The 26,156-nt window shown below is 43.6% G+C and overlaps 1 protein-coding gene across 1 annotated transcript in view; it reads right to left on the reverse strand.

Annotated features, from left to right (window-relative positions):
- The window catches only part of LOC137536819 (zinc finger protein 208-like), a 75,810-nt gene that overhangs the window by 32,861 nt on the left and 16,793 nt on the right, over nt 1–26,156 (reverse strand). Inside the window, 3 exon segments of the mRNA XM_068259015.1 lie at nt 6,455–6,961; nt 6,963–7,818; nt 18,970–19,930. Coding sequence (XP_068115116.1) covers nt 6,455–6,961; nt 6,963–7,818; nt 18,970–19,837 — 2,231 coding nt within the window. The 5' untranslated portion in view covers nt 19,838–19,930.

The following is a 26,156-nucleotide window of genomic DNA, read 5'->3' on the forward strand; positions in this document are numbered from 1 at the left end:
GTAACCCACAGACAGATATCCTATAATATGTTCAATCACAAATACAGTTGCAAGCTAAGCACAGCTTATGATAGACAGTGTGCTGGCTTGCAAGAGGTAGAAGAGGATAGTAAAACTGCCCAGTAATGACTGTGACCTGTACGCAGTGTCTCACACACACACACAGAAAAAAACCCAAAATAGAACAATATGAGCCCTCAAAAGGGCTTTTGTTTTGGGGTGCTTTCAGCAATACAGAGAAGCACCTAGCTAACTGTCCCTGTCTCTGCAGCAATCTCTCCCTTCCACTCACTACAGCAGCAGCCAGAGACTGAGAACATGGCCGGCGCTGCTGAGTTTTTATAGGGGGGGGGGGGGTCAGTGGGGGAGCCTGATTGGCTGCCATGTGTTTGCTGACTGTGATGTAGAGGGTCAAAGTTTAACCCAATGACAAGGTATAGGGGGCGGGTTGAACGCACTATATGTTTGCGTCCCGCCGCGGACACAAACAGCTGAGTTTCACATGAACTATCCGCCAACCGAACCGTTCGGGCCATCTCTAGTCAGGTTACCATCCTAACCAGTTTAGCATGTGTTGAGGTTGGAGGTGGTGGGGACGGGGCTACTTATCTCACCCCCTCAGCAATAGGGAGTCATTTGGCCAAATGGGCATCATGGACTCAATCATGCCCCCCTTACAAACCACACTTTCACAACACAAATGACAGGAGGTCAAAGGAGGGGGTGGTGTCTCTCGGACTTGCCTATTGCATCTCCCCATTGCCCACCTGTCAAACATTGGAGCAATGAGCGGTGCGTTGCTTGTCAATACACACACAGGGCTGTACTGCAGTAGCCTAATAACTGCAATGGTGGGACCGGGACGATTCACGTGGTTTGCAACCAATAGATTCATAGTTGGCTCAATGAGTAAGTGGCGTCTGTGGCATAGTTATTGGTATATGCATCATACTGTATCCCTATGTACAGCAGGAGTTATGCATGACCCCTGAGTGAGCGAAAGTGCTGTTCTATGTTGCTAATGCACAACTTTACAGTGATGTTATTATGTTGACATCAGTGCTGTGGAGTCGGAGTTGAGGAGTCGGAGTAATTTTGAGTACCTGTAGTCCGAGTTGGAGGTTTCATAACCTGAGGAGTCAGTCGGATGATTTTTGAACCAAATACACAGCCCTGGTATGTATTAGACTAAGGCCCAGTTTACACTTAATCAGTTCGTACAAGTGTTTTCTTCTTCTCCATAGCAGTGCATTGTGAAAAAGATTTCAGTTAAAACATGTTAAGTGTGAACTGTTTCATAGGTAAACGTGGGCATTACTTTGAAAATCAGTAGTCCTTTCAGTTATAACTGATAGAAACTGATTACGTGTAAACGGGGCCTTAGGTGTCGAGAGTTGGAGCCATTTTGGGTACTTGGAGTCAGAGTTGGAACCAGAGTCGGTGGTTTCATAAACGGAGGATTCGGAGTCGGGTGATTTTTGTACAGTCCTGTGGTTGGCATGCAATATTGGTTGGGGGGGGGGGGCTCCCTAATTACCATGGGGGGTGTCACATTTACTTGTTTTGTATTTGAAGGGAAGATCCGCGCTGGTACTAAAAAACAAACTGCACTTACCTGGGGCTTCTTCCAGCTCCTGGCAATCGATCTGTGCTCTCGCCGCAGCTCCTCTCCCTCCCGGTGTCTAGCGGTGAAGAAGCCGACCTCGCCAGGTCGGCTTCCAGGTCGGCTTCTGTGCGCTCCACGGCGGGGGGTCACGGGGTGTAAGTGACATCATCGGGTCTCTACTGCGCAGGTGCAGTAGTTCTGCGCCTGCGCAGTAGAGACCGGATGACGTCCCTACACCACGTGACCCCCCGCCGGGGAGTGCACAGAAGCCGATCTGGCGAGGTCGGCTTCTTCACCGCTGGACACCGGGAGACGCAGGGGCTGCGGCGAGGCCACAGATCGATTGCCAGGAGCTGGAAGAAGCCCCAGGTAAGTGCAGTTTGTTTTCTATTTCCAGAGCGGACCTTCCCTTCCCTTTAAGTTTGCTTTGCACAACTACACACTGGTAACTGTCTGCACTTATCTGAAGAAGGGGACCTTGCATGGCTTTGAAACAATTTTCATTTATGGTATTTTGACACATCTTATCTTACTATTATAAGTGAGAAACTTTGGATGTTTGTTACTCAATCACGCAACAATGGCTGAATGGATTTGAATGAAATTTGGCACACACATAGTACATTTCCTGGAATAACATATAGGGTCCTTTTTATCCACATAACCAAAAAGTGGACGGAGACGAATACAAATTTCACTGGGAAAACTGCAGCCATTTTTACACTGTTAATGGAAGGGTTCTGAAACTTTGCACAGTTGGTCACTGCATGACTGGAATTAATATTCAGAAAAGTGGGTGGAGCCTACAAAAGCCAATCAAAATTCACCTATTGATTTTCAAGGGGAATATTTCATTGCTGCCATTCTTGCGCTGTTAATGGCACAATCCTGAAACCTGGTACAGTTGGTCATAGGGTGACTGGGGTTCAAATTCAGAAAAGGGAGTGGAGGCACAAACAGCCAATCAGATTTGTTTCATTTCAATGCAAATTGATGCCAAAGACCGCAAAGCTCACAAAATTGGTAATTGAGTGTTTGTGTGTTAGGGTTAGAAAAAGTGGGTGCAGCTAACACCAGCCAAATACATACCCAGGCAACACCGGGTCATCATTGGGCGGAGACAAATACAAATTTCACAGGGAAAATGTAAACTGCAGCCATTCGTACACTGTTAATGGTAGGGTTCTCAAACTTTGCACAGCTGGTCACTCGGTGACTGAAATTAATATTCAGAAAAGTAGGTGGAGCCTACAAAAGCCAATCAAAATTCACCAATTGCTGCCATTCTTGCAATGTTAATGTCACAAGCCTCAAACCTGGTACAGTTGGTCATTGGGTGACTGGGGTTCAAATTCAGAAAAGGGAGTGGCGCCATAGCAATCAGATTTGTTTCATTTCAATGCAAATGATTGATGCCAAGGACTGCAAAGCTCACAAACTAGGTCATTAAGTAATTGTGTGTCAGGGTTAGAAAAAGTGGGTGGAGTCAACACCAGCCAAATACATACCCGGGCAACGCTGGGCAATCAGCTAGTGCATTATTAAATAAAAAAAGAAACTTCTGTTTTTGAAAAATCCAAGTGTGCTAACCGCTCTTTGGACTTTCGCTGATACTATGGGTATTGCTTTTTACCCAGGTTAAGCACTTGAACATAAGCTAAGGTGTTCCACACCACAACCACCCATGTCATTTCTTTTAAAAAGATGTCAAAACTGTCCAAAAACCTGGGCAGTGGCATGGCAGAGGGGAAATCAATGGCAACATTCCCCCCCCCCCAAAAAAAATATTTATTTTTCGTAAAGGCATTTATAATGCTTTAAAAAAAAAAAAAATAACCTTTATTTAAAACAAGCATCAAGAAAATTATTCATATAACAAAATATACAATGCAGTTGGACCATCATTTATTTTTCAACAGAACAATGACCCCAAACACACCTATACCGCTATTTGACCAGGAAGGAGAGTGATGGGGTGCTGCGCCAGATCACCTGGCCTCGACAGTCACCAGATCTGAACCCAATCGAGATGGTTTGGGGTGAGCTGGACTGCAGAGTGAAGGCAAAAGGGCCAACAAGTGCTAAGCATCTCTGGGAACTCCTTCAAGACTGTTGGAAGACCATTTCAGGTGACTACCTCTTGAAGCTCATCAAGAGAATGCCAAGAGTGTGCAAAGTAGTAATCAAAGCAAAAGGTGGCTACTTTGAAGAACCTAGAATATGACATATTTTCAGTTGTTTCACACTTTTTGGTTATGTATTATACTTCCACATGTGCTAATTCATAGTTTGGATGCCTTCAGTGTGAATCTACATTGTTCAATAGTAATGAAAATAAAGAAAACTCTTTGAATGAGAAGGTGTGTCCAAACTTTTGAGAATATATATATATATATTCCAAATAACCAATATATATATTCATACATACATATATATATATATATATATATATATTCATACATACATACATACATACATACACAATACACAGCGAACACAAATGCACTTAAGAGCATGAAAGAGTCCTCACTGTGTGTACTGTAAAAACACTTCAATGTGTATCTTGCAAAAAATAACAACTGAAAACATTTCTAAAAGACACTTATGGCCAAGACATTCCCCAGACTTGGTGCATTAACCACTTTGCATCCAGACCTCGTTTTATCCTTATTGACCAGAGCAGTTTTGACATTTTAGCTATGTCCCTATTCAATCAGTAATAACTTTATCCGTACTCACGACACCTAAATGATCTAGATTTTGTTTTTTTCAGGATTAACTAGACTTTCATTGGGGGATATTTTTTTCTGCGCATTTTAGCGGGGAAAAAAAAGAGGGAAATCCGTTAAAATTGCATTATTTCTCAGGTTTTCGTCAATTCTAGTAACAAATAAAATGTGCTATAGTAGGTAAAAGACATGCAATCAGTATTAAGTCCCCCAAGGATAGAAAAACAGATGTGTGCCCAGTATCAGACCCCCCCAGTATAGCCAGATGTGCCCCCCAATATGAGCCTCCATTATAGCCAGATATGTCCCTGCATTTGCTGCCCCCATGTATATATACATAAACAAAAGAGAGGGAGCACCGTTTCCAAAAAAGAGTATGCAGCGTGCCCAAGGTCTCTCCCCAGTGCCTCCTGGGAAGTGCAGTCCAGAAAGGAGTGGGTGGTTTAAACCGCGAATATGATCTTAGTTTTTGTATCTAGTGACATCAGAACCTCATGAGTTAATCACGTTTTCATATATCTATTTTATGCTCTTTTTCCAGATTTTGCTTTTAATGTCCACCCTCAGCGAACCAGGTAGGAGAACAACACTGCTTTTTGTATTCTTGATGCGACGTTTTTGTCGCACTTAAAATATACTTAAACTCATTGTCTATGCGAATTATTGACTGCATCAGAATTTTTGCACACACTGACATCTTGTGGCTTAATCTTGAACTTTTCATTTTTTACTGCAGGGTGCAACTTTAATGTCACACCGACCTTTAGTGAGCCATCTTGTGGCCACTTTTGGTAATACTGCAACCTGATCACTCCAATGACCATAATGTGTTGACTACTTCCGGGTTGACCTGGAAGTTGTCAGAGCACTGTCTGCACAGCTGTGAGTGGCTGGCTGGAGGAGGGACAGGAGGAGAAAGTGTTTCCCTTTTTTGGAAGTGATCATCCATCCATCCCAGCTTGGGGGTGTGGTGTACAAGCTAATTCAGGTATTACACTTTTTTTCAGTGTGCATGAAACATGAGCATATTTGCATATTACCATTGAAATTCCCTCTCAGGTCCGCTCTGGGGCCCCTCCCATACAGGAAGGGGGTATTTAAAGGTGTTTGTCTTGTCACTATTTTTATGGCTTTGAGCAGTTTGATAAAGGTGTAAACCGAAACAGCAGTCTGTCACTGCTGCCACTTTGGTGCTATTAAAAGAGCTTTGATACAAGACAGCGGTGCCGGTCCTTTCTGTTTTACCCATGTATATATAGACAGCTGCATACCCCAATAAAGCACCCCTCATTATAGCCAGATGTGTCCCCAGGATCAGTGTTCCCCATTATATCCAGATGTGCCCCCAGGATTAGCGCCCCCGCCCCATTATAGCCATATGTGCCCCCAGCATTAAGTTATGTCCCTCAGGACCATCAGATGTGCCCTCCATTATGAAATCCCCCACCCAGTTACCCTGATGGACCCCAATAATCATTTCAAACCCCCCCCTTCAGATTTAGAACCCCCACCCTCTGTTATGGGCAGCCAGATGTACCCCCCCTTAACACTTAACACCCCGCAATGACGTAATCAAGCCGGGACCCGGATATTCAGCGTCACAGGGCTGAGTGAAGAGCGGTGAATGGAGGCTGGAGCTGCAGGATGATCGCAGGAACCAGTTCAGGTGAGAAATTCAACTTGCAGGGGCATTTTTTTTAACGATCTGACCACTGAGGGGGAGAGATGAAGCATCACGCTGTTGGCTAAAGCGGTGATCGTTCATCCACGAGGGGGTCACTAGTTGGCTACAAGGGAACATGTTCCCTTTTGCCAATTAGTAAGGCAGCTGACAGTGTCGGGGGGGGGGGGGGTGCACTTCAGGGCTTCGTGCACAACAGGGCTGCAAGCAGGTCAGTTTATCTACGTCACTGTGGCTTGGAGCGTGCCACAGCTGACGTGGATATACTGTAGTGGTGGGGAAAGTGGTTAATAAAGCTTCTCACCAATGATGAGGGACATGAACCAGGATGTTATTGGCTGCTGCACTCCACACTTCCTATGATAGGAAGATGGAGAGAAGTATGCTGTGACCAGCTCAGGTTCACTGAAAGTAAAGCTATGTTTCACTGATCCTTACTTATCAGTGTGAATGCTCTGATGTCTAGAAAGATGTGACTTATGTGCAAAACATTTCCCACACTCAGTACATGAGTACAGCTTCTCACCAGTGTGTAATCGCTCATGCCTGATAAGGTCTGACTTATGTGCAAAGAATTTCCCACACTCAGTACATGAATAGGGCTTCTCACCAGTATGTGATCGCTGGTGAGTGACAAGGTATGACTTATGTGCAAAGCATTTCCCACATTCAATACATGAATATGGCGTTTCTCCAGTGTGAGTTATCTCATGTCTAACAAGGTTTGATTTATGTGCAAAACTTTTCCCACACTCAGCACATGAATACGGCTTCTCACCAGTGTGAGATCTCTCATGAACAGCAAGGCTACTTTTATCTCTGTAACATTTCCCACACTCAGCACATGAATAGGGCTTCTCATCAGTATGAGATATCTCATGTCTGACAAGGGTTGATTTAAGTCCAAAACTTTTCCACACTGAGTACAGGAATATGGCTCTCACCAGTATGAGATCTTTCATGTCTGACAAGGGTTTCTTTATAACTAAAACATTTCCCACACTCAGCACATGAATAGAGGCCCACAGCAGTGTGAGATCTCTCATGTCTTGCAAGGTTTGATTTACAGCCAAAACTTGTCCCACACTGAATACATGAATAGGGCTTCTCACCAGTGTGAGATCTCTCATGTATGACAAGGTTTCCTTTATCACTAAAACATTTCCCACACTCAGCACATGAATAGAGGCTCACACCAGTGTGAGATATCTCGTGTCTTACAAGGTTTGATTTACGGCCAAAACATTTCCCACACTCAGCACAGGAATAGGGCTTCTCACCAGTGTGAGATCTCTCATGCATGACAAGCTGTGATTTCTGAACAAAAGATTTCCCACACTCAGAACATGAATATGGCTTCTCACCAGTGTGAGTTCTCTCATGTTTGACAAGCTCTCCTTTATCTACAAAACATTTCCTACATTCAGCACATGAATAGGGCTTCTCACCAGTGTGAGATCTCTCATGTTTGACAAGATGTGATTTCTGTAAAAAACATTTCCCACACTCAGCACATGAATAGAGCTTATCACCAGTGTGAGTTCTCTTATGTCTGACAAGACGTGATTTATGAGCAAAACATTTCCCACATGTGGAACAGGAATAAGACTCTCCACCACTGGGAGAGCTCAGCTGGGTATGAGGCCCCTCCGGGTTAGACAGATGAGAGGAGTCTGACGAAATATTTGGTGTAACGAGGATATCTGCAAGAGACTCTTGTCCAATGACATTAGTGTCCGCTGTGCAGTCTGTGGATCCAGAGAGACGAGTCCCCAAGTGGTTCCTGATGCCAGGACTGTGCGCTGAAAATAGAGAAACATTAACACTTTAGAGAAGGTGGCCAATCACAGAATAATAACTTTGCCTTACATGGAAATTTTATGTAGGTTGGAATTCAGCCAATCAAATGCATTTCCTGAAACGTGATTATCTGCATACAATATGCATTACATTTAAATACAAGTTGGAGTTCTCTACATCTCATTGACCCTCCCTTCACCTAATGCATTGGCCATGCATTGAAAAGCAGTAAATTGTACAGCCTGATAGAAGATTGGAAGCAATGTTCTACTCTTGTGACAACAGACCTATGCAGTGAGGAAAGAAGTACTTGATACCCTGGTGATTTTGCTAATTTTCCCTCAGACCATGAAATTATAAGTCTTTAAAGTGAACCAGAGACAAAGCACCCTCATGTATTTTACCATATATATCAGTGGGAACATTAGAGAAAACACTTACCATGCTCTCCGTTTCATCCTCACTGCTAAAAGTGTGTGTTATCAGCTGTGATAAGAATCCCCGACTGAGAAGACAGACCCCGCTATAATCATTCCGTAGCAAAGCCAGACTGAATGCTCAGTCGGGGATTCTTATCAGAGGTGATAACAGTCAGATCAAACAGAGAACAATGAAACAAAGAGCAGATTAGGTGTTTACTGTCATGTTCCCACTGATTTATAAGGTAAAATACATGCGGGTGCTTGGTCTCTGGTTCTCTTTAAAGGAGGTATATTGAGGCTGCCATATATGTTTCCATTTAAACAATTGCCCTGCAGCCCTGCTTATCTATTTGGCTGCAGAAGTGTCTGAAACACACCAAAACAAGCATGCAGCCAATCTTGTCAGATTTGACAAAATGCCTGATCTGTTTGCTTGCTTACATGTGTAAAGTATTAAAGAAAATCTGCATTGAAGAAATGTTATATAAATAAACATATCAGCCTGTTCAGGGACATATCCTAGCCCCCTCTGTGACATTTTTGCTGCTTATTGGCGATAAAAAAAACAATTTTATAAACTGTTTTGTAAACAGTAAAGATGGCCCCCAAAACATGACGTATACTGAAAAGAAACAGGATGTATACTGCCTTATGTTTGCATGACAAGTTTTTATAATTGCACAGTGAATGCAGCCTTCAGATGTTATTTGCAAGATTAGAAAAAGTTTTACCTTCTGCCTCCCTTAGCTCTGTACCACTGAAGCATGACAAGAATCCTCTGACTCCTTTATAAACACAGCTGTTTCTTTTGAGTCAGGAGTCTGGGCTCTGCACTCGTGTCTGGGTAATAGTTTGTCAGCATGTGACAGGCAGCTCCCTCCTCCCTCAGCCTCACAGACACACAAAGACTGAGAGCAGGGAAGCTGTCTGTAAATAAACAAAGCACACAGCATAGCATATGCTCTAGCTAGCATAGAGGGGGTGTGCATAATTTGTTCCTATCACAGCAGAGGCAGCTCCTTCCTCTCTGGGTCGACAAAGCTTGACAAAGAAAAGAAGAATTGACATATTAGAGAGATGGTGCAACTAGAAAAGGCTGCAGTAGGAACCTGTAGGATAGGAGAAATAAGGCTGAACATTTTTTCACAAGTCTCTTTAAAAGGTAGTGGATCACCAGGACTGCCAGGCAACTAGTATTGCTTAAAAGAAAACCTGTAATGACACCTCCCCCTAACAAAAAAAACCCCTTCCACCAGCCCCCAGCAGACTCCCAGCGCCTGCACCATCTGAACAATCCTCTGGACCCCCACACCAGCGCAGTTTTGTTACCACTGACGACCACTTCAGGGCAGTGCAGGTGCAGTGGCCGGCAGCAGGGGACCAGAGGATCGATCAGAGGTGGCGTGGACACTGGGTGGCTAGAGGGGGCTGGCCCCCAGGAAGTGAAACTTTTTTTGTCTTTACAGGCTTCCTTTAAAGGTCCACTATCGTAAAAAAATTGTAAAATTTAAAATTTGTGTAAACAAATACAAATAAGAAGTACATTTCTTCCACATTAATATCAGCAATAAATTACTTTCCTCTCATCTTGCTGTCACTTACAGTAGGTAGCAGAAACCAACAGGTTTTGGTCTAATCCATCTCCTCATGAAGGAGTCTCAGTATGGCTTTTATTCTTTATAAAGACACCCCTTGAAAAGGATTTCTATAAAAATGTGGGCCAGCCTCCCTGCTCGCTACACTATGCCATTCACTAAGTGCTTTTGAAAATAAAGAAAACCCTGAGAATCCCCCATGATGGGTTACTCCAAAACCTGTCGGCTCTGTCAGATTTGTACTACCTACTGAAAGTGACAGTAAGATAGGAGAAAAGTAATTTGCGGCTCGTTTTACTCTGGGAGAAATGTACTTCTTATTTGTATGGGTTTACATGTATTTTACAATTTTTTCGTGATAGCGGTCCTTTAAAAGGAAATAAATATGGTAGACTCTATATACCTCTCACTTCAGTCATGCTTTAATTGTATTGGTTGGTTTATTGTAGCTGTGAGAGACAGAACAAGAAAAGAACCATAAAAAAACTCAGTGCCCCAAAGTCAGAGCTTGTCCTGCACTGTAATGAGTGAAGTATTTGATCCCCTATTAACAAGAAACATTTCAGGCTCCCAGGGGCCTTCACTGTATGCGGGAAATTAGCTGAGATAACGAGCTAAGGAGCCCCCTCCGTAAAGGTCCGTTCCTGCAAATGATCAGTTCCTGCAAAATGCATTAATAATCTATGATATCTGCAGATCCGCATAGACACCTTGTTTAACGGGTAATCATCTGCAGATTAGATCCACCAGGATGGATCTTTGGATCTGCAGATGATTGTCTGATCTGCAGATGAATGTCCGTTAAACAAGGTGTGTATGAGGATCTGCAGATCTCATAGACTATGAATGCATTTTGTAGAAACGGATCTTTTGCAGGAACAGATCTTTTGCAGATACTGATCTGTTGCATGTGTACAGCATCTTTGTGTGCAGCATCTTGCAAAGATTTCTGTCTGATAGGGAATTCAGCTCAATAGAATATACTGTGTAGAGAATGGCTCTTATACTACATGGAAGTGGGTAAATCTGCTCTGTGATCTTTCATTTTCCAAAGACTTTTATCTGATGTGTGTACCCACCTTAAGGCTGTAGACACACCGTGAGCACTTTCTGAGAGCTTTTCTGACCATCAGAGCTTTCTGAGCGCTTTTTAAAAACCTCAGAAAGGGCTGGTGCACACCGAGCGGCTTTTTCAGCGTTTCTGCAGCCGCTTGCGGCTGCGGATCCGCTTGGTCAATGTATCTCAATGGGGTGGTGCACACCAGAGCGGGAGGCGTTTTGCAGAAACGAATCCTCCCGGGGTGAGGCATTTTTTGGGATTTCGGATGCGTTTCTGCCTCAATGTTAAGTATAGGAAAAACGCAAACCGCAGTTTTGCCGGCATTTTTGTTACAGAAGCTGCTCAGTAACAGCTTTACTGTAACAATATATGAAATCTACTACACCAAAACCGCTGCACAAAACCGCAAAACGCTAGCTGTAACGCTACAGAAAAAGAAGAAAAAGCGTTTCAAAATCTGCTAGCATTTTGCGGATCTGCTAGCGGTTTTTGGTGTGCACCAGGCCACAGTGATCATAGTGTGTCTACAGCCTAAAGGTTGAGCCACACTGCTGAGTGCTTGGCGATCCATCCACGCTTAATTTGTGTTTTGACCCCCCCCCCCCCCCCCCCCATTGACTAGAATTAGAATCGCTGCAAATTCATAGCAATTTTTAAAAAATTGTGGCAAATCTTCTGGAGGAATTTTGCAGCGATTCTCATTGAAATCAATGGAAGTGTGCTTTTCAAAACACAAACACAGCAGATCACAAATCACTCAGCAATGTGGCTCAGCCCTAAAGGCTTGTTCACATTACAAGAGCTTTTTAAGCACTAGTGATTTTAAAAAGCTCTTGCTAATGCAATGCTATGGGGGATTTTTACAACATCACATCCTTCCAGTGAGAACACACACCTAGGATAACAATAGTAAGAGCTTCTAATATCACAAAGCGCTTAGAAAAGCTCATGTAGCATGAACAATCACTAAGGCCATGTTCACATTATCAGATACCAGCGCTATTTCAAGCACTGAGCAATTTTTTGTGATTTTTAAAAATCGCCTTTCCCTATGCTTTATAAGCGCTTTTGCAGAACAATTTTTATTTTCACTTCCTGACGTCACCCCGAAATGAATAAATGCAATGTATTTAATGTATTTATTAATGAAAGCGCTGGGGAAATCGTAATACAAAGCGCTTTTTCAAGCACTTTGCGATTTCCCTATACCAGGGGTAGGCAACCCGCGGATCCAGAGCCGCATGCGGCCCTTTTTCACCTTCGCCGCGGCTCCGGTGTCAGTGGCTGCGCCGCGCATGTCAGCCAGCTCAGCCACGGCTCCGGTGTCAGTGGCTGCGCCGCGCGTGTGCTGTCGCTGGCCGGCAGCCTATCAGAGAGGCCGCCGGACCGGTGCAGTGCAGGGCTTCGGGCGGCCATTTTCCCGTAGCCCTGCAGTGTAATGCAGGCAGGACGTGACGTCGGGAAGGAAGAGGATCGCGGGAGTTGTGCGTCACAAGGAGGTCGGGACCGGAGGTCGGGACAGGAGGAGATCGTGACAGGAGGTCTTCTGACTGGGTGAGTAAATGGGTTTTTCTTTTCAGATCTTGCTGAAGGATTGTGCATATTGGGGTCAGATCTGCTAATGATTTGTGCATATGGGGGTCATATCTGCTAACGATTTGTGCATATGGGGGTCATATCTGCTAACGATTTGTGCATATGGGGGTCATATCTGCTAACGATTTGTGCATATGGGGGTCATATCTGCTAACGATTTGTGCATATGGGGGTCATATCTGCTAACAATTTGTGCATATGGGGGTCATATCTGCTAACGATTTGTGCATATGGGGGGTCATATCTGCTAATGATTTGTGCATATGGGGGTCATATCTGCTAATGATTTGTGCATATGGGGGTCAGATCTGCTAACGATTTGTGCATATGGGGGTCAGATCTGCTAACGATTTGTGCATATGGGGTTCATATCTGCTAACGATTTGTGCATATGGGGGTCATATCTGCTAACGATTTGTGCATATGGGGGTCATATCTGCTAACGATTTGTGCATATGGGGGTCATATCTGCTAACGATTTGTGCATATGGGGGTCATATTTCTTCAGATTGACAGCTAACTGCATGATCCTGTATATAGCATTAAGGTAAGAAACAATATATGCAGTGTTAGATTTGTTTTATAATGGTTTTGCGGCTCCCAGTTTTTTTCTCTTTTCGGAAACAGGTCCAAGTGGCTCTTTATGTCTTAAAGGTTGCAGACCCCTGCCCTATACCTTTTATTATAGTCAAATCAGCCCAAAAATGGTACAGGCAGCGCTTTGTGGGTGGGTCGCAATCAAAATACTCATATGTGAACACTTTCATAGGGAATCATTGCACAAGCGCTTTTAGGGCGATTTTCAAAATCGCTGGCGCTTAAAAAAAAACAAAAACGCTCTAGGTGTGAACAAGCCCTAAGGGAGTGTTGCTAATCCTAGCTTGTTACAGGACCTGCATTATTAAAAGACCTCGGTCTACAGAAGCAATTCATCAATCAATCAAGCGCAGCACGGTGGCGTAGTGGTTAGTGCTCTCGCCTTGCAAGTGCTGGGTTCCCGGTTCGAATCTTAGCCAAGACAACATCTGCAAGGAGTTTGCATGTTCTCGTGGGTTTCCCTCGGTCACTCAGGTTTCCTCCCACATCCCAAAAACATACAGATAAGTTAATTGGCTTCCCCTCCCCAAAAAAACAAAAACAAAACCCTAGACCAGGCATGCACTACACGATACATACATATGACTATGGTAGGGACTAGATTGTGAGCCCCTCTGAGGGACAGTTAGTGACAAGACAATGTACAGCGCTGCATAATATGTCGGCGCTATATAAATACTTAAATAAAATAAATAAATAAATAAATAAGATTCCAAACTAGCCCCCACGGCCAGGACCAAAGAGTTGTGCAATGATGTTAGGGCAGTGTTCTCCCCAGAATTTTTTTCCAGCCGGGTGGCATGAAAAAGCAGCCGGGTGAGGCGAGATGAAAATGCAAGGCAACTCTGCTTACAGCATAGGAGGTGAGCCGATGACAGCCGGGTGATCACCAAATCTAGCCGGGCGGAGCACCCGGCTAAAAGAGCCTGGGGAGAACACTGTAGGGACACGATTGTAAACCTGCACAAGGCTAGACAGGACTACAAGACTATCACCAAGCAGTTTAGTGAGAAGGTGATAACAGTTGGAATAATTTGCAACGGGAAGAAACAAAAAATTACTATCAATCTCCCTCAGTTTGGGGCTCTATGCAGGATCATTGAAGCGATCATGAGAATAATGACAAAAGCAGCTCAGAACTATTCAGAAGGAACTTGTCAATGTTCAAAAGACAGCTGGGACCCCAGTCACCAAGAAAACAATTGGTAAAACCTGACACAGTGAAGGACTCAAATCTCGCAAAGCCTGCATGGTCCCCATGCTCCAGAGCACATGTACAGGCCCATCTTCCGTTTGCCAAAGCACTTCTGAATGATCCAGAGAAATCTATTTGTGTCTCCAGTGCTGGGCTCCAGGCACCATTTTTCAGTAGCCCTGCACTGCCAGTTAGCATGGGAGATTTGCAGCCAGACTTGGAGCAATGACGATCAGGGAGCAACGCTGGAGGTCGAGAGAGGAGTCACCTGTCAGGTGGTACATATTTTTTTTTCAGGTGCCACCACTGACACCAGGGATATTGGGGAACACTATCTGGAAGCGGACAGAAAACATTAAAGGGCAACTCTTTTTTATGGGGGAAACACTGCCTAATGTGTTTTTTCATGATTATTTGTAGAATATAATTTTTTTTTACAGTAATCATACAACAAGTAGACAGGAAAAGTAAAGATACAACAATGTCTCCATATTGGATATGCAAGAATAAACATTGCTACCTATGGAAACATAATAAGTATTCCAATAGGACAAAGGTTGAAGAGAGGCAGCTTAGCTGTGGGCGACATCTGCGTTATGTGTGGGGGGCTCATTGCCATGATGAGGGGAATTTGTTTTTATGAGGGGTGGTTATGGGTTAGCTTGTGGGAATAAATAAGGATTATTTAATCTTTTTAGTCTTGTTATATAATAAAAACTTTGATATTTTGACTACAATAATTGTGGTGTTTAATAATTCATTCAGTGGTACATTCCTCTCGATCATTTTACCACTCGATTTCTCATATAGGTAAATGGAAAAAGGTTTTAAAAAACGAGCGGAAGATAATAGAATCGAGTGGAGAATCGAGCGGAAAAAACGATAGAGCGAAGAATCGAATGGGAAAAATGTATTGTGTGTACCCAGCATAAGACCATCAGAAGGAAATACTTTTAAGCCGTAAATCAGTTGCAACTACAGAGGGGTTGTGATAGCACAGCAGGATTCAAACTGGGTGGACCAGTGCCCATAAGGGAACATACATCCTAAGTACAACTGCATGTAACAGACCCCAGTAAATCAACCGGGACCCCGCTAGACAAGAAGAAAACAGACAAGAGAGAGAAAAAAAGCAAATGTACTGAGAAAAATGAGAGCAAAAGAAGGGTGGTTAACATTCCCACCAGAGCCAGGACCCATCCAAGCATGACCATCCATGCCAGGGGGTAGGAAATATATAACTACCCATCCCCTAAATACTCAGCATCAGGCACAACACTCTGAGTAGAGGTAACAGCAGCATATTGAGAGCTTTCTTTAAAAAGTGTACCTGAGACCTTGAGGCCGGCTACACACTGCAGTTTGGCGGCAGTGGTGCGGCCCACGCACTGCACCACACCACCAAAAAACAGGCCTTCAAGGACTATCGCATTAGTACACGGTAATCCCTGTCTGGCATCCGGCCAACAGGAAGTGACTCTCACTTCCTTTTGGGCAAACGATGATGTGCGCGGAAGCGTATTTCTAAAATGACACTAAAAACTGCAGCGGGTTTTTTAAAGACAGGCGCATTGCCATAGACTTACATGACTTCTGGTGTGAGGAAGATCACCACAGGAGCCACGTGGTATCGTAAGTTTGGAAACACGTTACTTAGGGCACTTCCAGCGCAGCGTACCACAACGTGGGGAGTGTGAACTCCCCTACAGACTTTCATTGCCCAGGGGCGTGGTGCGGTAAATTTACAGCAACACACCGCCCCAGTGTAAAAGGGCCCTGAAGCGCACCTGGGACGAAAAGCATCATGCATGGCGAAGTGCAACTCATCCAATCTACCAGGTTGTACAGCGGGGGACAGGAGCCACCCAGGGAGACGACGATGGACCGAACAGCCTCAAGGAGGCTTGAGGAAGCGCCAGGTAGGAATGGAACCCGAGACGCTTTTCATTTCAGGTTCCCTTTAACCATTTCAGCCCGTGGGCATTTTTCACCTTATGCATCCGAGCAATTTTCACCTTCCATTAATTCGCCAATAACTTTTCCACGACTTATCACAATTAATTGATCTATATCTTGTTTTTTTCCGCCACAAATTAGGCTTTCTTTGGGTGGTACATTTTGCTAAGAATTATTTTTTTCTAAATGCATTTTCACAGGAATATTAAGAAAAAAATGGAAAAAATTAATTATTTCTCAGTTTTCGCCCGTTATAGCTTTAAAATAATACATGCTACCATAATTAAAGCCTATGTATTTTATTTGCCCATTTGTCCCGGTTATTACATCATTTAAATTATGTCCCTATCACAATGTATAGCGCCAATATTTTATTCGGAAATAAAAGGTGCATTTTTGCAGTTTTGCATCCACCACTATGTAAAAGCTTATAATTTAAAAAAATGTTTGTAATATACCCTCTTCACATGCATATTAACCACTTCAGGATTTCACACACGCATAAGTACGCCCCTATTACCTTAATCAGCGGATCAGGGGCGTAGGTAAATTCCGCCGCTGTTGTGCTCTGTGTGCGCCCTGACATGTGCGACCGCTCCTGCGTACGCGCACCAGCTGCTGTCATCTCTGGGAAGGATTGATGAAGGGGAGTAATTACTCACATCACCAATCAGATGCCTGTGTGAGCTAATTGCCTTGTCCAGTATGCTGTTTTTTCAATAAAAATTGGACTTTTAACCAGCTGGTTGAGCGGACCTTCCTCCTTCATTTCAGAGACTAAGTGGCTTGGCTGCCTGTGGTCCTGCTCTTGGCTGGTGTGGTGAGCGGTATTACCTTTCTATTTTACCATTTACTGGGGCATCAATTCCTGGTTACCTTTACTGGGGGGACCTATAGCTGGCTATCAATTTACCTTGGGGGGGGGGGGGGGACGCAATTTTTACACCCTCACCCTGGTTGCAATTTAACCTAGAAACTTCCCTGCCTGTGTAGCCCATTTTAGTTCTCCTTCAGTGCCTTTTTCTAAATACATGTTTCACACAGATTCTGCCACATGAAGCACTTACACTAGCACTGAAGCAACAGGATGACGGTGACAGCACATTTGATGTACAATGCTCTGTGTCTGAAGCAGTTTATTTGGGTGCTAGTTTTGACAACACACCTAACAACTTGATTGATATTCATAGCATATTTGTTTATTACAAACTGGTAGAACTAATTTAAAACCACAAACATGGCAGATTTCTATTGGGTGAAAAAAAATAAAAAAATAAATCGGTGATTATAGCTACATGAGGCAATTTAGTGACTCTCAGAGTTGGAAAGTCCTTTCATGATCAGCATTATATTTGTGCTGCGAGATGTAGCATCATTCTTACTCATCCATCACCTCCCCTCTCTACAGAACAGAACAGGGTACGCCAAAGCCAGCAGGGTGTCCGTACTGTTATTGTGAGTAAGCTGTCACCAAATACAATCAAGAGCCATGGTTTAACCACTTTACCCCCGCTGGTACGGATCTCTCCGTCCCTTTTTCCATCCCTTCACCCCCCTTTTTCCATCCTTTCACCCCCAGGGTCGGAGATATCCGTACCTTCCGCGCTACCGCCGCTGTCCACGCTCCCGCTCGCTCGTGCACGCACTCCCGCCGCTTGTGCACGCCGCCGCCCACTCGCCCGGAGATCAATGAACGGGAAAATCCATTCCCGTTCGTTGATCTAAGCCCCTGCAATGATCAGCTGCTTCTATGAGAAGCAGCGCGATCATTGTGATTTCCCCAGCCTCATTGTGCTTCCTGTATGCGTCCGGACGCTTGCAGGTCGCATTAACAAAAAATCACTGTGGCCATCTTGTGGCCAAATAGTAAAACTACATCCTAAAGCATTTCTCATATACAAATACATTATATTTACAATATAAATTAACTCATTACCTCCCACACTCCCCAATTTTTTTTTTGTAATTAAATATATATATATATATATATATATATATATATATATATATATATATATATATATATATATATATATATATATATATATATATATATATATATATATATATATATATATATATACACACACAATAAAAAAAAATAGTTACCTTAGGGACAGAACTTTTTAAATATTTATGTCAAGAGGGTATAACACTGTTACTTTATAAACTATGGGTTTGTAATTAGGGATGGACGCAAAACAGAAAAACATGCACCTTTATTTCCAAATAAAATATTGGAGTCAAACATTGTGATAGGGACATAATTTAAACGGTTTTATAACCGGGACAAATGGGCAAATACATTTCATGGGTTTTAATTACAGTAGCATGCATTATTTAAACACTATAATGGCCGAAAACTGAAAAATAATAATTTCTTTCCCACGTTTTTTCCTATTTTCCCATTAAAACACATTTAGAATAAAATAATTCTTGGCATAATGTCCTACTTAAAGAAAGCCTAATTGGTGGCGAAAAAAACAAGATATAGTTTATTTCATTACGATAAGTAATAATAAAGTTATAGACGAATGAATGGAAGGAGCGCTGAAAGGTGAAAATTGCTCTGGTGCTCAAGGGGTAAAACCTCTCAGTGGTCAAGTGGCTAATATAACAAAAATCTAACTTGAGTGTGTAGCATAACCCCTAATGTGGCCAGTCTGTGAGCAGTGACACAGTCATAACAATAAAAATACAAATTTATTCTAGATTTACTGCTGATTACTAACCTGTCCTGCCCTCTGTAAGAGTGTCCTCCTCTTTACTTGTCATCATTTCACCCTCCTCTATAGACCGCTTATCACACCTTACATATGTCTCCTCTTCTTCCTCTTTACTTGTTCCCATCAAGTCACCCTCCTCCACAGACAGCTGATCACCCCTCACATACGTCTCTTCTTCTTCCTCTTTAATTGTTCTCATCATATCACCTTCCTCCATAGACTGCTGATCACCCCTCACATACGTCTCTTCTTCTTCCTCTTTAATTGTCCTTGTGTCATCCTCCTCCGCAGGCAGCTCATCACCACTCACATCTGTTTCCTCTTCTTCCTCCTCTTTAATTGTTTCCATCACATCATCCTCCTCTACAGACAGATGATCACTCCTCCCATATGTCTCTTCTCCTTCCTCTTTAATTGACCTCATCATGCCACCTTCCTCCACAGACAGATGACCACTCCTCACATAAGTCTCTTCTTCCTTTTTAATTGTCCTCATCATGTCATCCTCCTCCCTGGCCTGCTGATCCCTCCTCACATACGTCTCTTCTTCTTCCTCTTTAATTGTCCCCATCATGTCCCCCTCCTCCATGGACTGCTGATCAGTCCTCACATACATCTCTTCTTCATCCTTTTTAATTGTCCCCATCATGTCACCCTCCTCCATAGACTGCTGATCACTCCTCACATATGTCTCTTTTTCTTCCTCTTTAATTGTCCTCATTATGTCACCCTCCTTCATACATTGCAGATCACTCCTCACATACATCTCTTTTTCTTCCTTTTTAATTGTCCTCATAATGTCACCCTCCTCCACACACTTCTGATCACTCCTTACATATGTTTTTTCTTCTTCCTCTTTATATTTTCCCATCATGTCACCCTTCTGCATAGACTACTGATCACTCCTCACATACATCTCTTCTTCTTCCTCTTTACCCACAGTGTTTACATGTATCAGTTCTCCACCCTAAATGCAAGAAATTAGAGATAATTTAAATTTGAACTCAGATAACAACATACACAGTACAAAATAAATATATATAAATCCTCCTAAACAGAACCAGAGACCACACAGGACCTGAAGCAGAGCCATACATGTAATCCCCCACTTGTTTATTGGTTGAAAGGGTGCCCAGGGAAGTTGGAAGATCTCAGTCCAATAGGCAATGGGAGACTGCAATTAATTATACTGCCATATAGTAAATCTAGCAATTATCTGCAGGCCACTCTACCATTTATCAGACAGCTATGTGGCCCCCAGAGACCAGAATTAAGCAGTTGAGTACCCCAGATACCACCACCAGAATGTATTAGCACTGTGTCTCCAGATACATGACTTAAAGGGATACTGTAGGGGGGGGGCGGGGGAAAATGAATTGAAGTTACCCGGGGCTTCTAATGGTCCCCTGCAGGCATCCTGTGCCCGCGCAGCCACTCACCGATGCTCCGGCCCCTCCTCCGGTTCACTTCTGGAATTTCAGACTTTAAAGTCTGAAAACCACTGCGCCTGCGTTGCCGTGTCCTCGCTTCCCCTGATGTCACCAGGAGCGCACGGCGCAGGCACAGACCATGCTGGGCCTGCGCAGTACGCTCCTGGCGCCATCAGCGGGAGTGAGGACACGGCAACGCAGGCACAGTGGTTTTCAGACTTTAAAGTCTGAAATTCCAGAAGTGAACCAGAGGCGAGGACGAAGCATCGGTGAGTGGCTGCGTGGGCACAGGATGTCTGTGGGTGACCATTAGAAGCCCTGGGTAACTTCAACTCATTTTCCCCTGACCCCCCTACAGTGTCCCTTTAAGTAGTCATGCCCTACTAAACAGTTACATAGCCATGCGTTTCAAAATTAAAGAATCAAGAAGTCAAATGCCTTCAGATAAAATAATCAAGTAATCACATACCTAGAGATGGAAGGATCAGCAGTCACAAGTAGGAATGTGAGTTGGTAGAGAAACCGGTCAGCTGCAGATCGCCTGGCTGCTGATTCTCTACATCTAAAGCTATGTACACATGCTTGATTAAAGTCAGTTGAGGCAGTCAATGATCACAACCTAAGTCGATAGTCATGCATGTGTACACTAGCCCCCGATCCCCGACTGGCTACCTGCAAGTGATTTACCTGGGGCAGTGATCTGCAAAGCTGGCTCTCTAGCTGTTAAGGAACTACAAGTCCCACAATGCATTGCGGGACTCTGACAGCCATAGTCATGATTCATAAAGGCAAATGCATTGTGCGACTTGTAGTTCCTTAACAGCTGGAGAGCCAAGTTTGCTGATCACTGACCTGGTGGATCAACTTACCCCGCATGACAGACGATCCTTTTGTTCCTGCATGACATCATGCACACACCTCTTCATCATTCCCCCTCCAAAACATAGCAACAGAACGCGTCTTCAGCCACACGCGTCGTCCTGATCCCCAACGAGTGACTTTACTCAAAGGTGTGTACGCACCCTTAATACTTAAGCCATCCGGTAGATTTAAAAAAAGCATGCAGATAAGCTGCTCTGATTGAAGTCTGATTGCGCTAGTCACATGCTTGTTTCCGGTGTGTGACTTTTGTATGCCGAAAAGATTATTAGGACAGCCAGGCAAGTGGTATTGTTTAATATTGCATTATACTATGATATGGCAGGTGGTCACCTACCTGTTCTTTACATGCTGTTAAGAGATAAAACCAAGGAACACCAAGAGCCCCAATAGTGTAATACATACTGGATAAGGTGGCAATAAATTCGTATTGCTAGATACTCACAAGTCAGGGTCACCAGCAGGCAACCACTGTAAAGGCAGGTGGGGAGGTTATCCTGACCCCACTCAGGATTAAGAAGTCGCTCTCTGTAGACAGATAAAAAGGGTAGCAACCCTCCACCAAGGGTGCAGTGCTCTCCCCAGGTTCTTTTAGCCGGGTGCTCCACCCGGCTACTTTTGGTGAGCACCCGGCTGTCATCGGCACACCTCCTCCTATGCTATAAGCAGAGTTGCGCACAGATGCACTGGCCCTGCATTCTCTCATATTGCCCCACCCGGCTACTTTTTCATGCCACCCGGCTGGAAAAAAATTTCTGGGGAGAACACTGGGGTGGACTCGAAATTGTATACAATGAACAGAGGCGCCAAAAGTATAAAATTAGATTAAATGAGCTTAAAAACCAACTCAAATGGCAAAAATGAAGGCGGAAGTGGTGGGCTTACCTCCCTCAAGCAGACACGACAACGACTGTGATTCACAGCCAATCCGCACACATCTCCGCTTGAATGACGGAGCTCCGCTATTTAAAATGTACGGCGCTGCGATCTAAGGCAGTGCTGTACTGGGGACAGCTGTGTCACTCGGCTGTCCCCTCTGGCAGCACAAAAGTGATCAGCTCTCATAGGCTGAAGCCTATGACAGCAGAACACTGTCATTGGGTAGTGGGGGGAGGAAAAGTGGGCATAAAAAAATAAATAAATATAAAATAGTGACATTTATTTAAAAATAAATCATAAATAAACAAAAAGAACAAACAAACATCCCAGCAGAGATCAGAGCCCACCAACAGAAAGCTCTGTTGGTGGGCAGAAAAGGGGGGGATCACTTATGTGCCAAGTTGTACGGCCCTGCAGCAAGCACTTAAAGCTGCAGTGGCCTAATTAGTGAAAAATAGCCTGGTTACTAGGTGGTGTAAGCCTACGGTCCTCAAGTGGTTAAAAAAAGAAGAAATACATATGACAGCCTCCACATCCCTCTCACTTCAGGTATACTTTAATACGCTAATGTATTTTAGGCTAGTTTCACAGTGGGACGTTGCAATGTGTTACTGTCAAGAGCTCTCCTCAGCCTGGTGCCAGCTATGTGTCAGTGGGTTCTGGGAGCCAAGCATGTGATCGGCTCTTGGCGTGCAGATGGGCTTCGTCCATTGTTGCTAGGCGACATGGGCATGTTAGATGCTCAGCGTATGCTCTCTGGGACCATCATTGAACCAGAAAGTAACTGACTATTGCACAGAATTAATCACTAGTGGCAGACTGCATGCTCCATTGGCTGGCTAATGGAGTGTCTCTTTCTCATTGGCTGTTGTGAGTATTTAAACCAGCATTACACATCAGTTAGTTGCCTGTGATAGCTTAACTGAATTGAGAGAGATGTGGAGGCTGCCATATTTATTTACTTTTAAGCAATACCAGTTGCCTGGCTATCCTGCTGATCCTCTGCTTCTAACACTTTTAGCCATAGCCCCTGAACAAGCATTCAGCAGATCAGGTGTTTCTGACACTATTGTTATATCTGACAAGATTAACTGTATGCTTGTTTCTGGTGTTATTCAGACACTATAATAGCCAAATAGATCAGCAGGACAGCCAGGCAACTGGTATTGTTTAAAAGGAGATAAATATGGAAGCCACCATATCACTCTTACTTCAGTTCCCCTTTAAGTCGCAGAGCATTTGCACTGGCATGCGATGTAACCCAGGCAACAAAGTAATGCTAGGTACACACCATACAGTTTTCTGGCAGATTTACCTGCCAGATCGATTATTTACAACATGTCTGATCTGAATTTCGATTGATTTTTAATTTCCTGATTTTTTAAATCTTTTTTTAATCAATTTTGATCAACGAAAATCAATCGGAAAATCGATCAGAAAAACAATTTTAAAAAACGATTGGAAAAATCTAAAAATCAATCAAAATTCAGATTGGACATGTTGGAAATAATTGATCTGGCAGGCAAATCTGCCAGAAAATTGTATGTTGTTGTGTACCAAGCATAACCCACAAATCTGCCCCTTCATTAAAGGACTTCCGAGGCCAAATTTAGAAAAGAAAAAAAAAGTTAGATACCTGCATCACTTTGGAAGGCACAGAGGACGCCGCCCGTTCCGCCGGGTCCCCGCCACTCAATAGCCCCCCGAAAGGCTCCCGACCCTGCACAAAGATGGCCGCCGGAGCTAGCCGCGGTTGCGCAGTCCGCATAGCCGCGAGTGCGGCTGCGCAGCTCTAGGGCCAACCCCCCGATCCATGCTACAGGCTGTAGTCCTTTAACATGTGAGCCCAATGTGTGCGCGCCAACACACTGCTAGTGATGGTCATGTCTAGGAGAAATCATGGAGAAGCTTGTAATTTGTTTGATGAGCTGATAGATTTGTTGTAAGCCTCACCTAGCCTTGCTCCGATCCAGGTACGGCAGCTACTGGGCTGGTAAGGCGGTATGGCATCCCAGAGGTGTCTGCGGCTGGTTTGGGTCCTGGTACGGAAGTCCGTGCAATGCGCCCGTCACTTCCACGGCGTGCGGCTGTGGCTACACTGGAGACTCTCTGTGCACCTGCGTGGCATCCTGCAGACACAGGGATGCATGTGTAGGGTGCCAAATTCAAGTTCAATAAACAGCAGTGCCTATAAAAGGAAGATCCCTTCCAATAGGCAGTGCTGATTCCTCTTGTCAGCTGTAAGTGTGCTTGTTAACCACTTAAGGACCTAGGGCTTTCTACCCCTTAAGGACCGGCCACTTTTTTTACATTCAGACCACTGCAGCTTTCACGGTTTATTGCTCGCTCATACAACCTACCACCTAAATGAATTTTGGCTCCTTTTCTTGTCACTAATAAAGCTTTCTTTTGGTGCTATTTAATTGCTCCTGCGATTTTTACTTTTTATTATATTCAGCAAAAAAGACATGAATTTTGGCAAAAAAATGATTTTTTTAACTTTCTGTGCTGACAGTTTTCAAATAAAGTAAAATTTCTGTATACATGCAGCGCGAAAAATGTGGACAAACATGTTTTTGATTAAAAAAAACCCATTCAGCGTATATTTATTGGTTTGGGTAAAAGTTATAGCGTTTACAAACTATGGTGCAAAAAGTGAATTTTCCCATTTTCAAGCATCTATGACTTTTCTGACCCCCTGTCATGTTTCATGAGGGGCTAGAATTCCAGGATAGTATAAATACCCCCCAAATGACCCCATTTTGGAAAGAAGACATCCCAAAGTATTCACTGAGAGGCATAGTGAGTTCATAGAAGATATTATTTTTTGTCACAAGTAAGCGGAAAATGACACTTTGTGAGAAAAAAAAAAAAAAAAAAAGTTTCCATTTCTTCTAACTTGCGACAAAAAAAAATGAAATCTGCCACAGACTCACCATGCCCCTCTCTGAATACCTTGAAGGGTCTACTTTCCAAAATGGGGTCATTTGTGGGGTGTGTTTACTGTCCTGACATTTTGGGGGTGCTAAATTGTAAGCACCCCTGTAAAGCCTAAAGGTGCTCATTGGACTTTGGACCCCTTAGCGCAGTTAGGCTGCAAAAAAGTGCCACACATGTGGTATTGCCGTACTCAGAAGAAGTAGTATAATGTGTTTTGGGGTGTATTTTTACACATACCCATGCTGGGTGGGAGAAATAACTCTGTAAATGGACAATTGTGTGTAAAAAAATCAAAAGATTGTCATTTACAGAGGTATTTCTCCCACCCAGCATGGGTATGTGTAAAAATACACCCCAAAACACATTGTACTACTTCTCCCGAGTACGGCAATACCACATGTGTGGCACTTTTGTGCACCCTAACTGCGCTAAAGGGCCCAAAGTCCAATGAGTACCTTTAGGATTTCACAGGTCATTTTGCGGAATTTGATTTCCAGACTACTCCTCACGGTTTAGGGCCCCTAAAATGCCAGGGCAGTATAGGAACCCCACAAATGACCCCATTTTAGAAAGAAGACACCCCAAGGTATTCCGTTAGGAGTATGGCGAGTTCATAGAAATTTTTTTTTTTTGTCAAAAGTTAGCGGAAAATTGATTTTTTATTGTTTTTTTCACAAAGTGTCATTTTCCACTAACTTGTGACAAAAAATAAAATTTTCTATGAACTCACCATACTCCTAACGGAATACCTTGGGGTGTCTTCTTTCTAAAATGGGGTCATTTGTGGGGTTCCTATACTGCCCTGGCATTTTAGGGGCCCTAAACCGTGAGGAGTAGTCTGGAAATCAAATTCCGCAAAATGACCTGTGAAATCCTAAAGGTACTCATTGGACTTTGGGCCCTTTAGCGCAGTTAGGGTGCACAAAAGTGCCACACATGTGGTATTGCCGTACTCGGGAGAAGTGGTACAATGTGTTTTGGGGTGTATTTTTACACATACCCATGCTGGGTGGGAGAAATAACTCTGTAAATGGACAATTGTGTGTAAAAAAATCAAAAGATTGT

Source organism: Hyperolius riggenbachi, chromosome 10, assembly GCF_040937935.1.
Source record: "Hyperolius riggenbachi isolate aHypRig1 chromosome 10, aHypRig1.pri, whole genome shotgun sequence".
NCBI lineage: Eukaryota > Metazoa > Chordata > Amphibia > Anura > Hyperoliidae > Hyperolius > Hyperolius riggenbachi.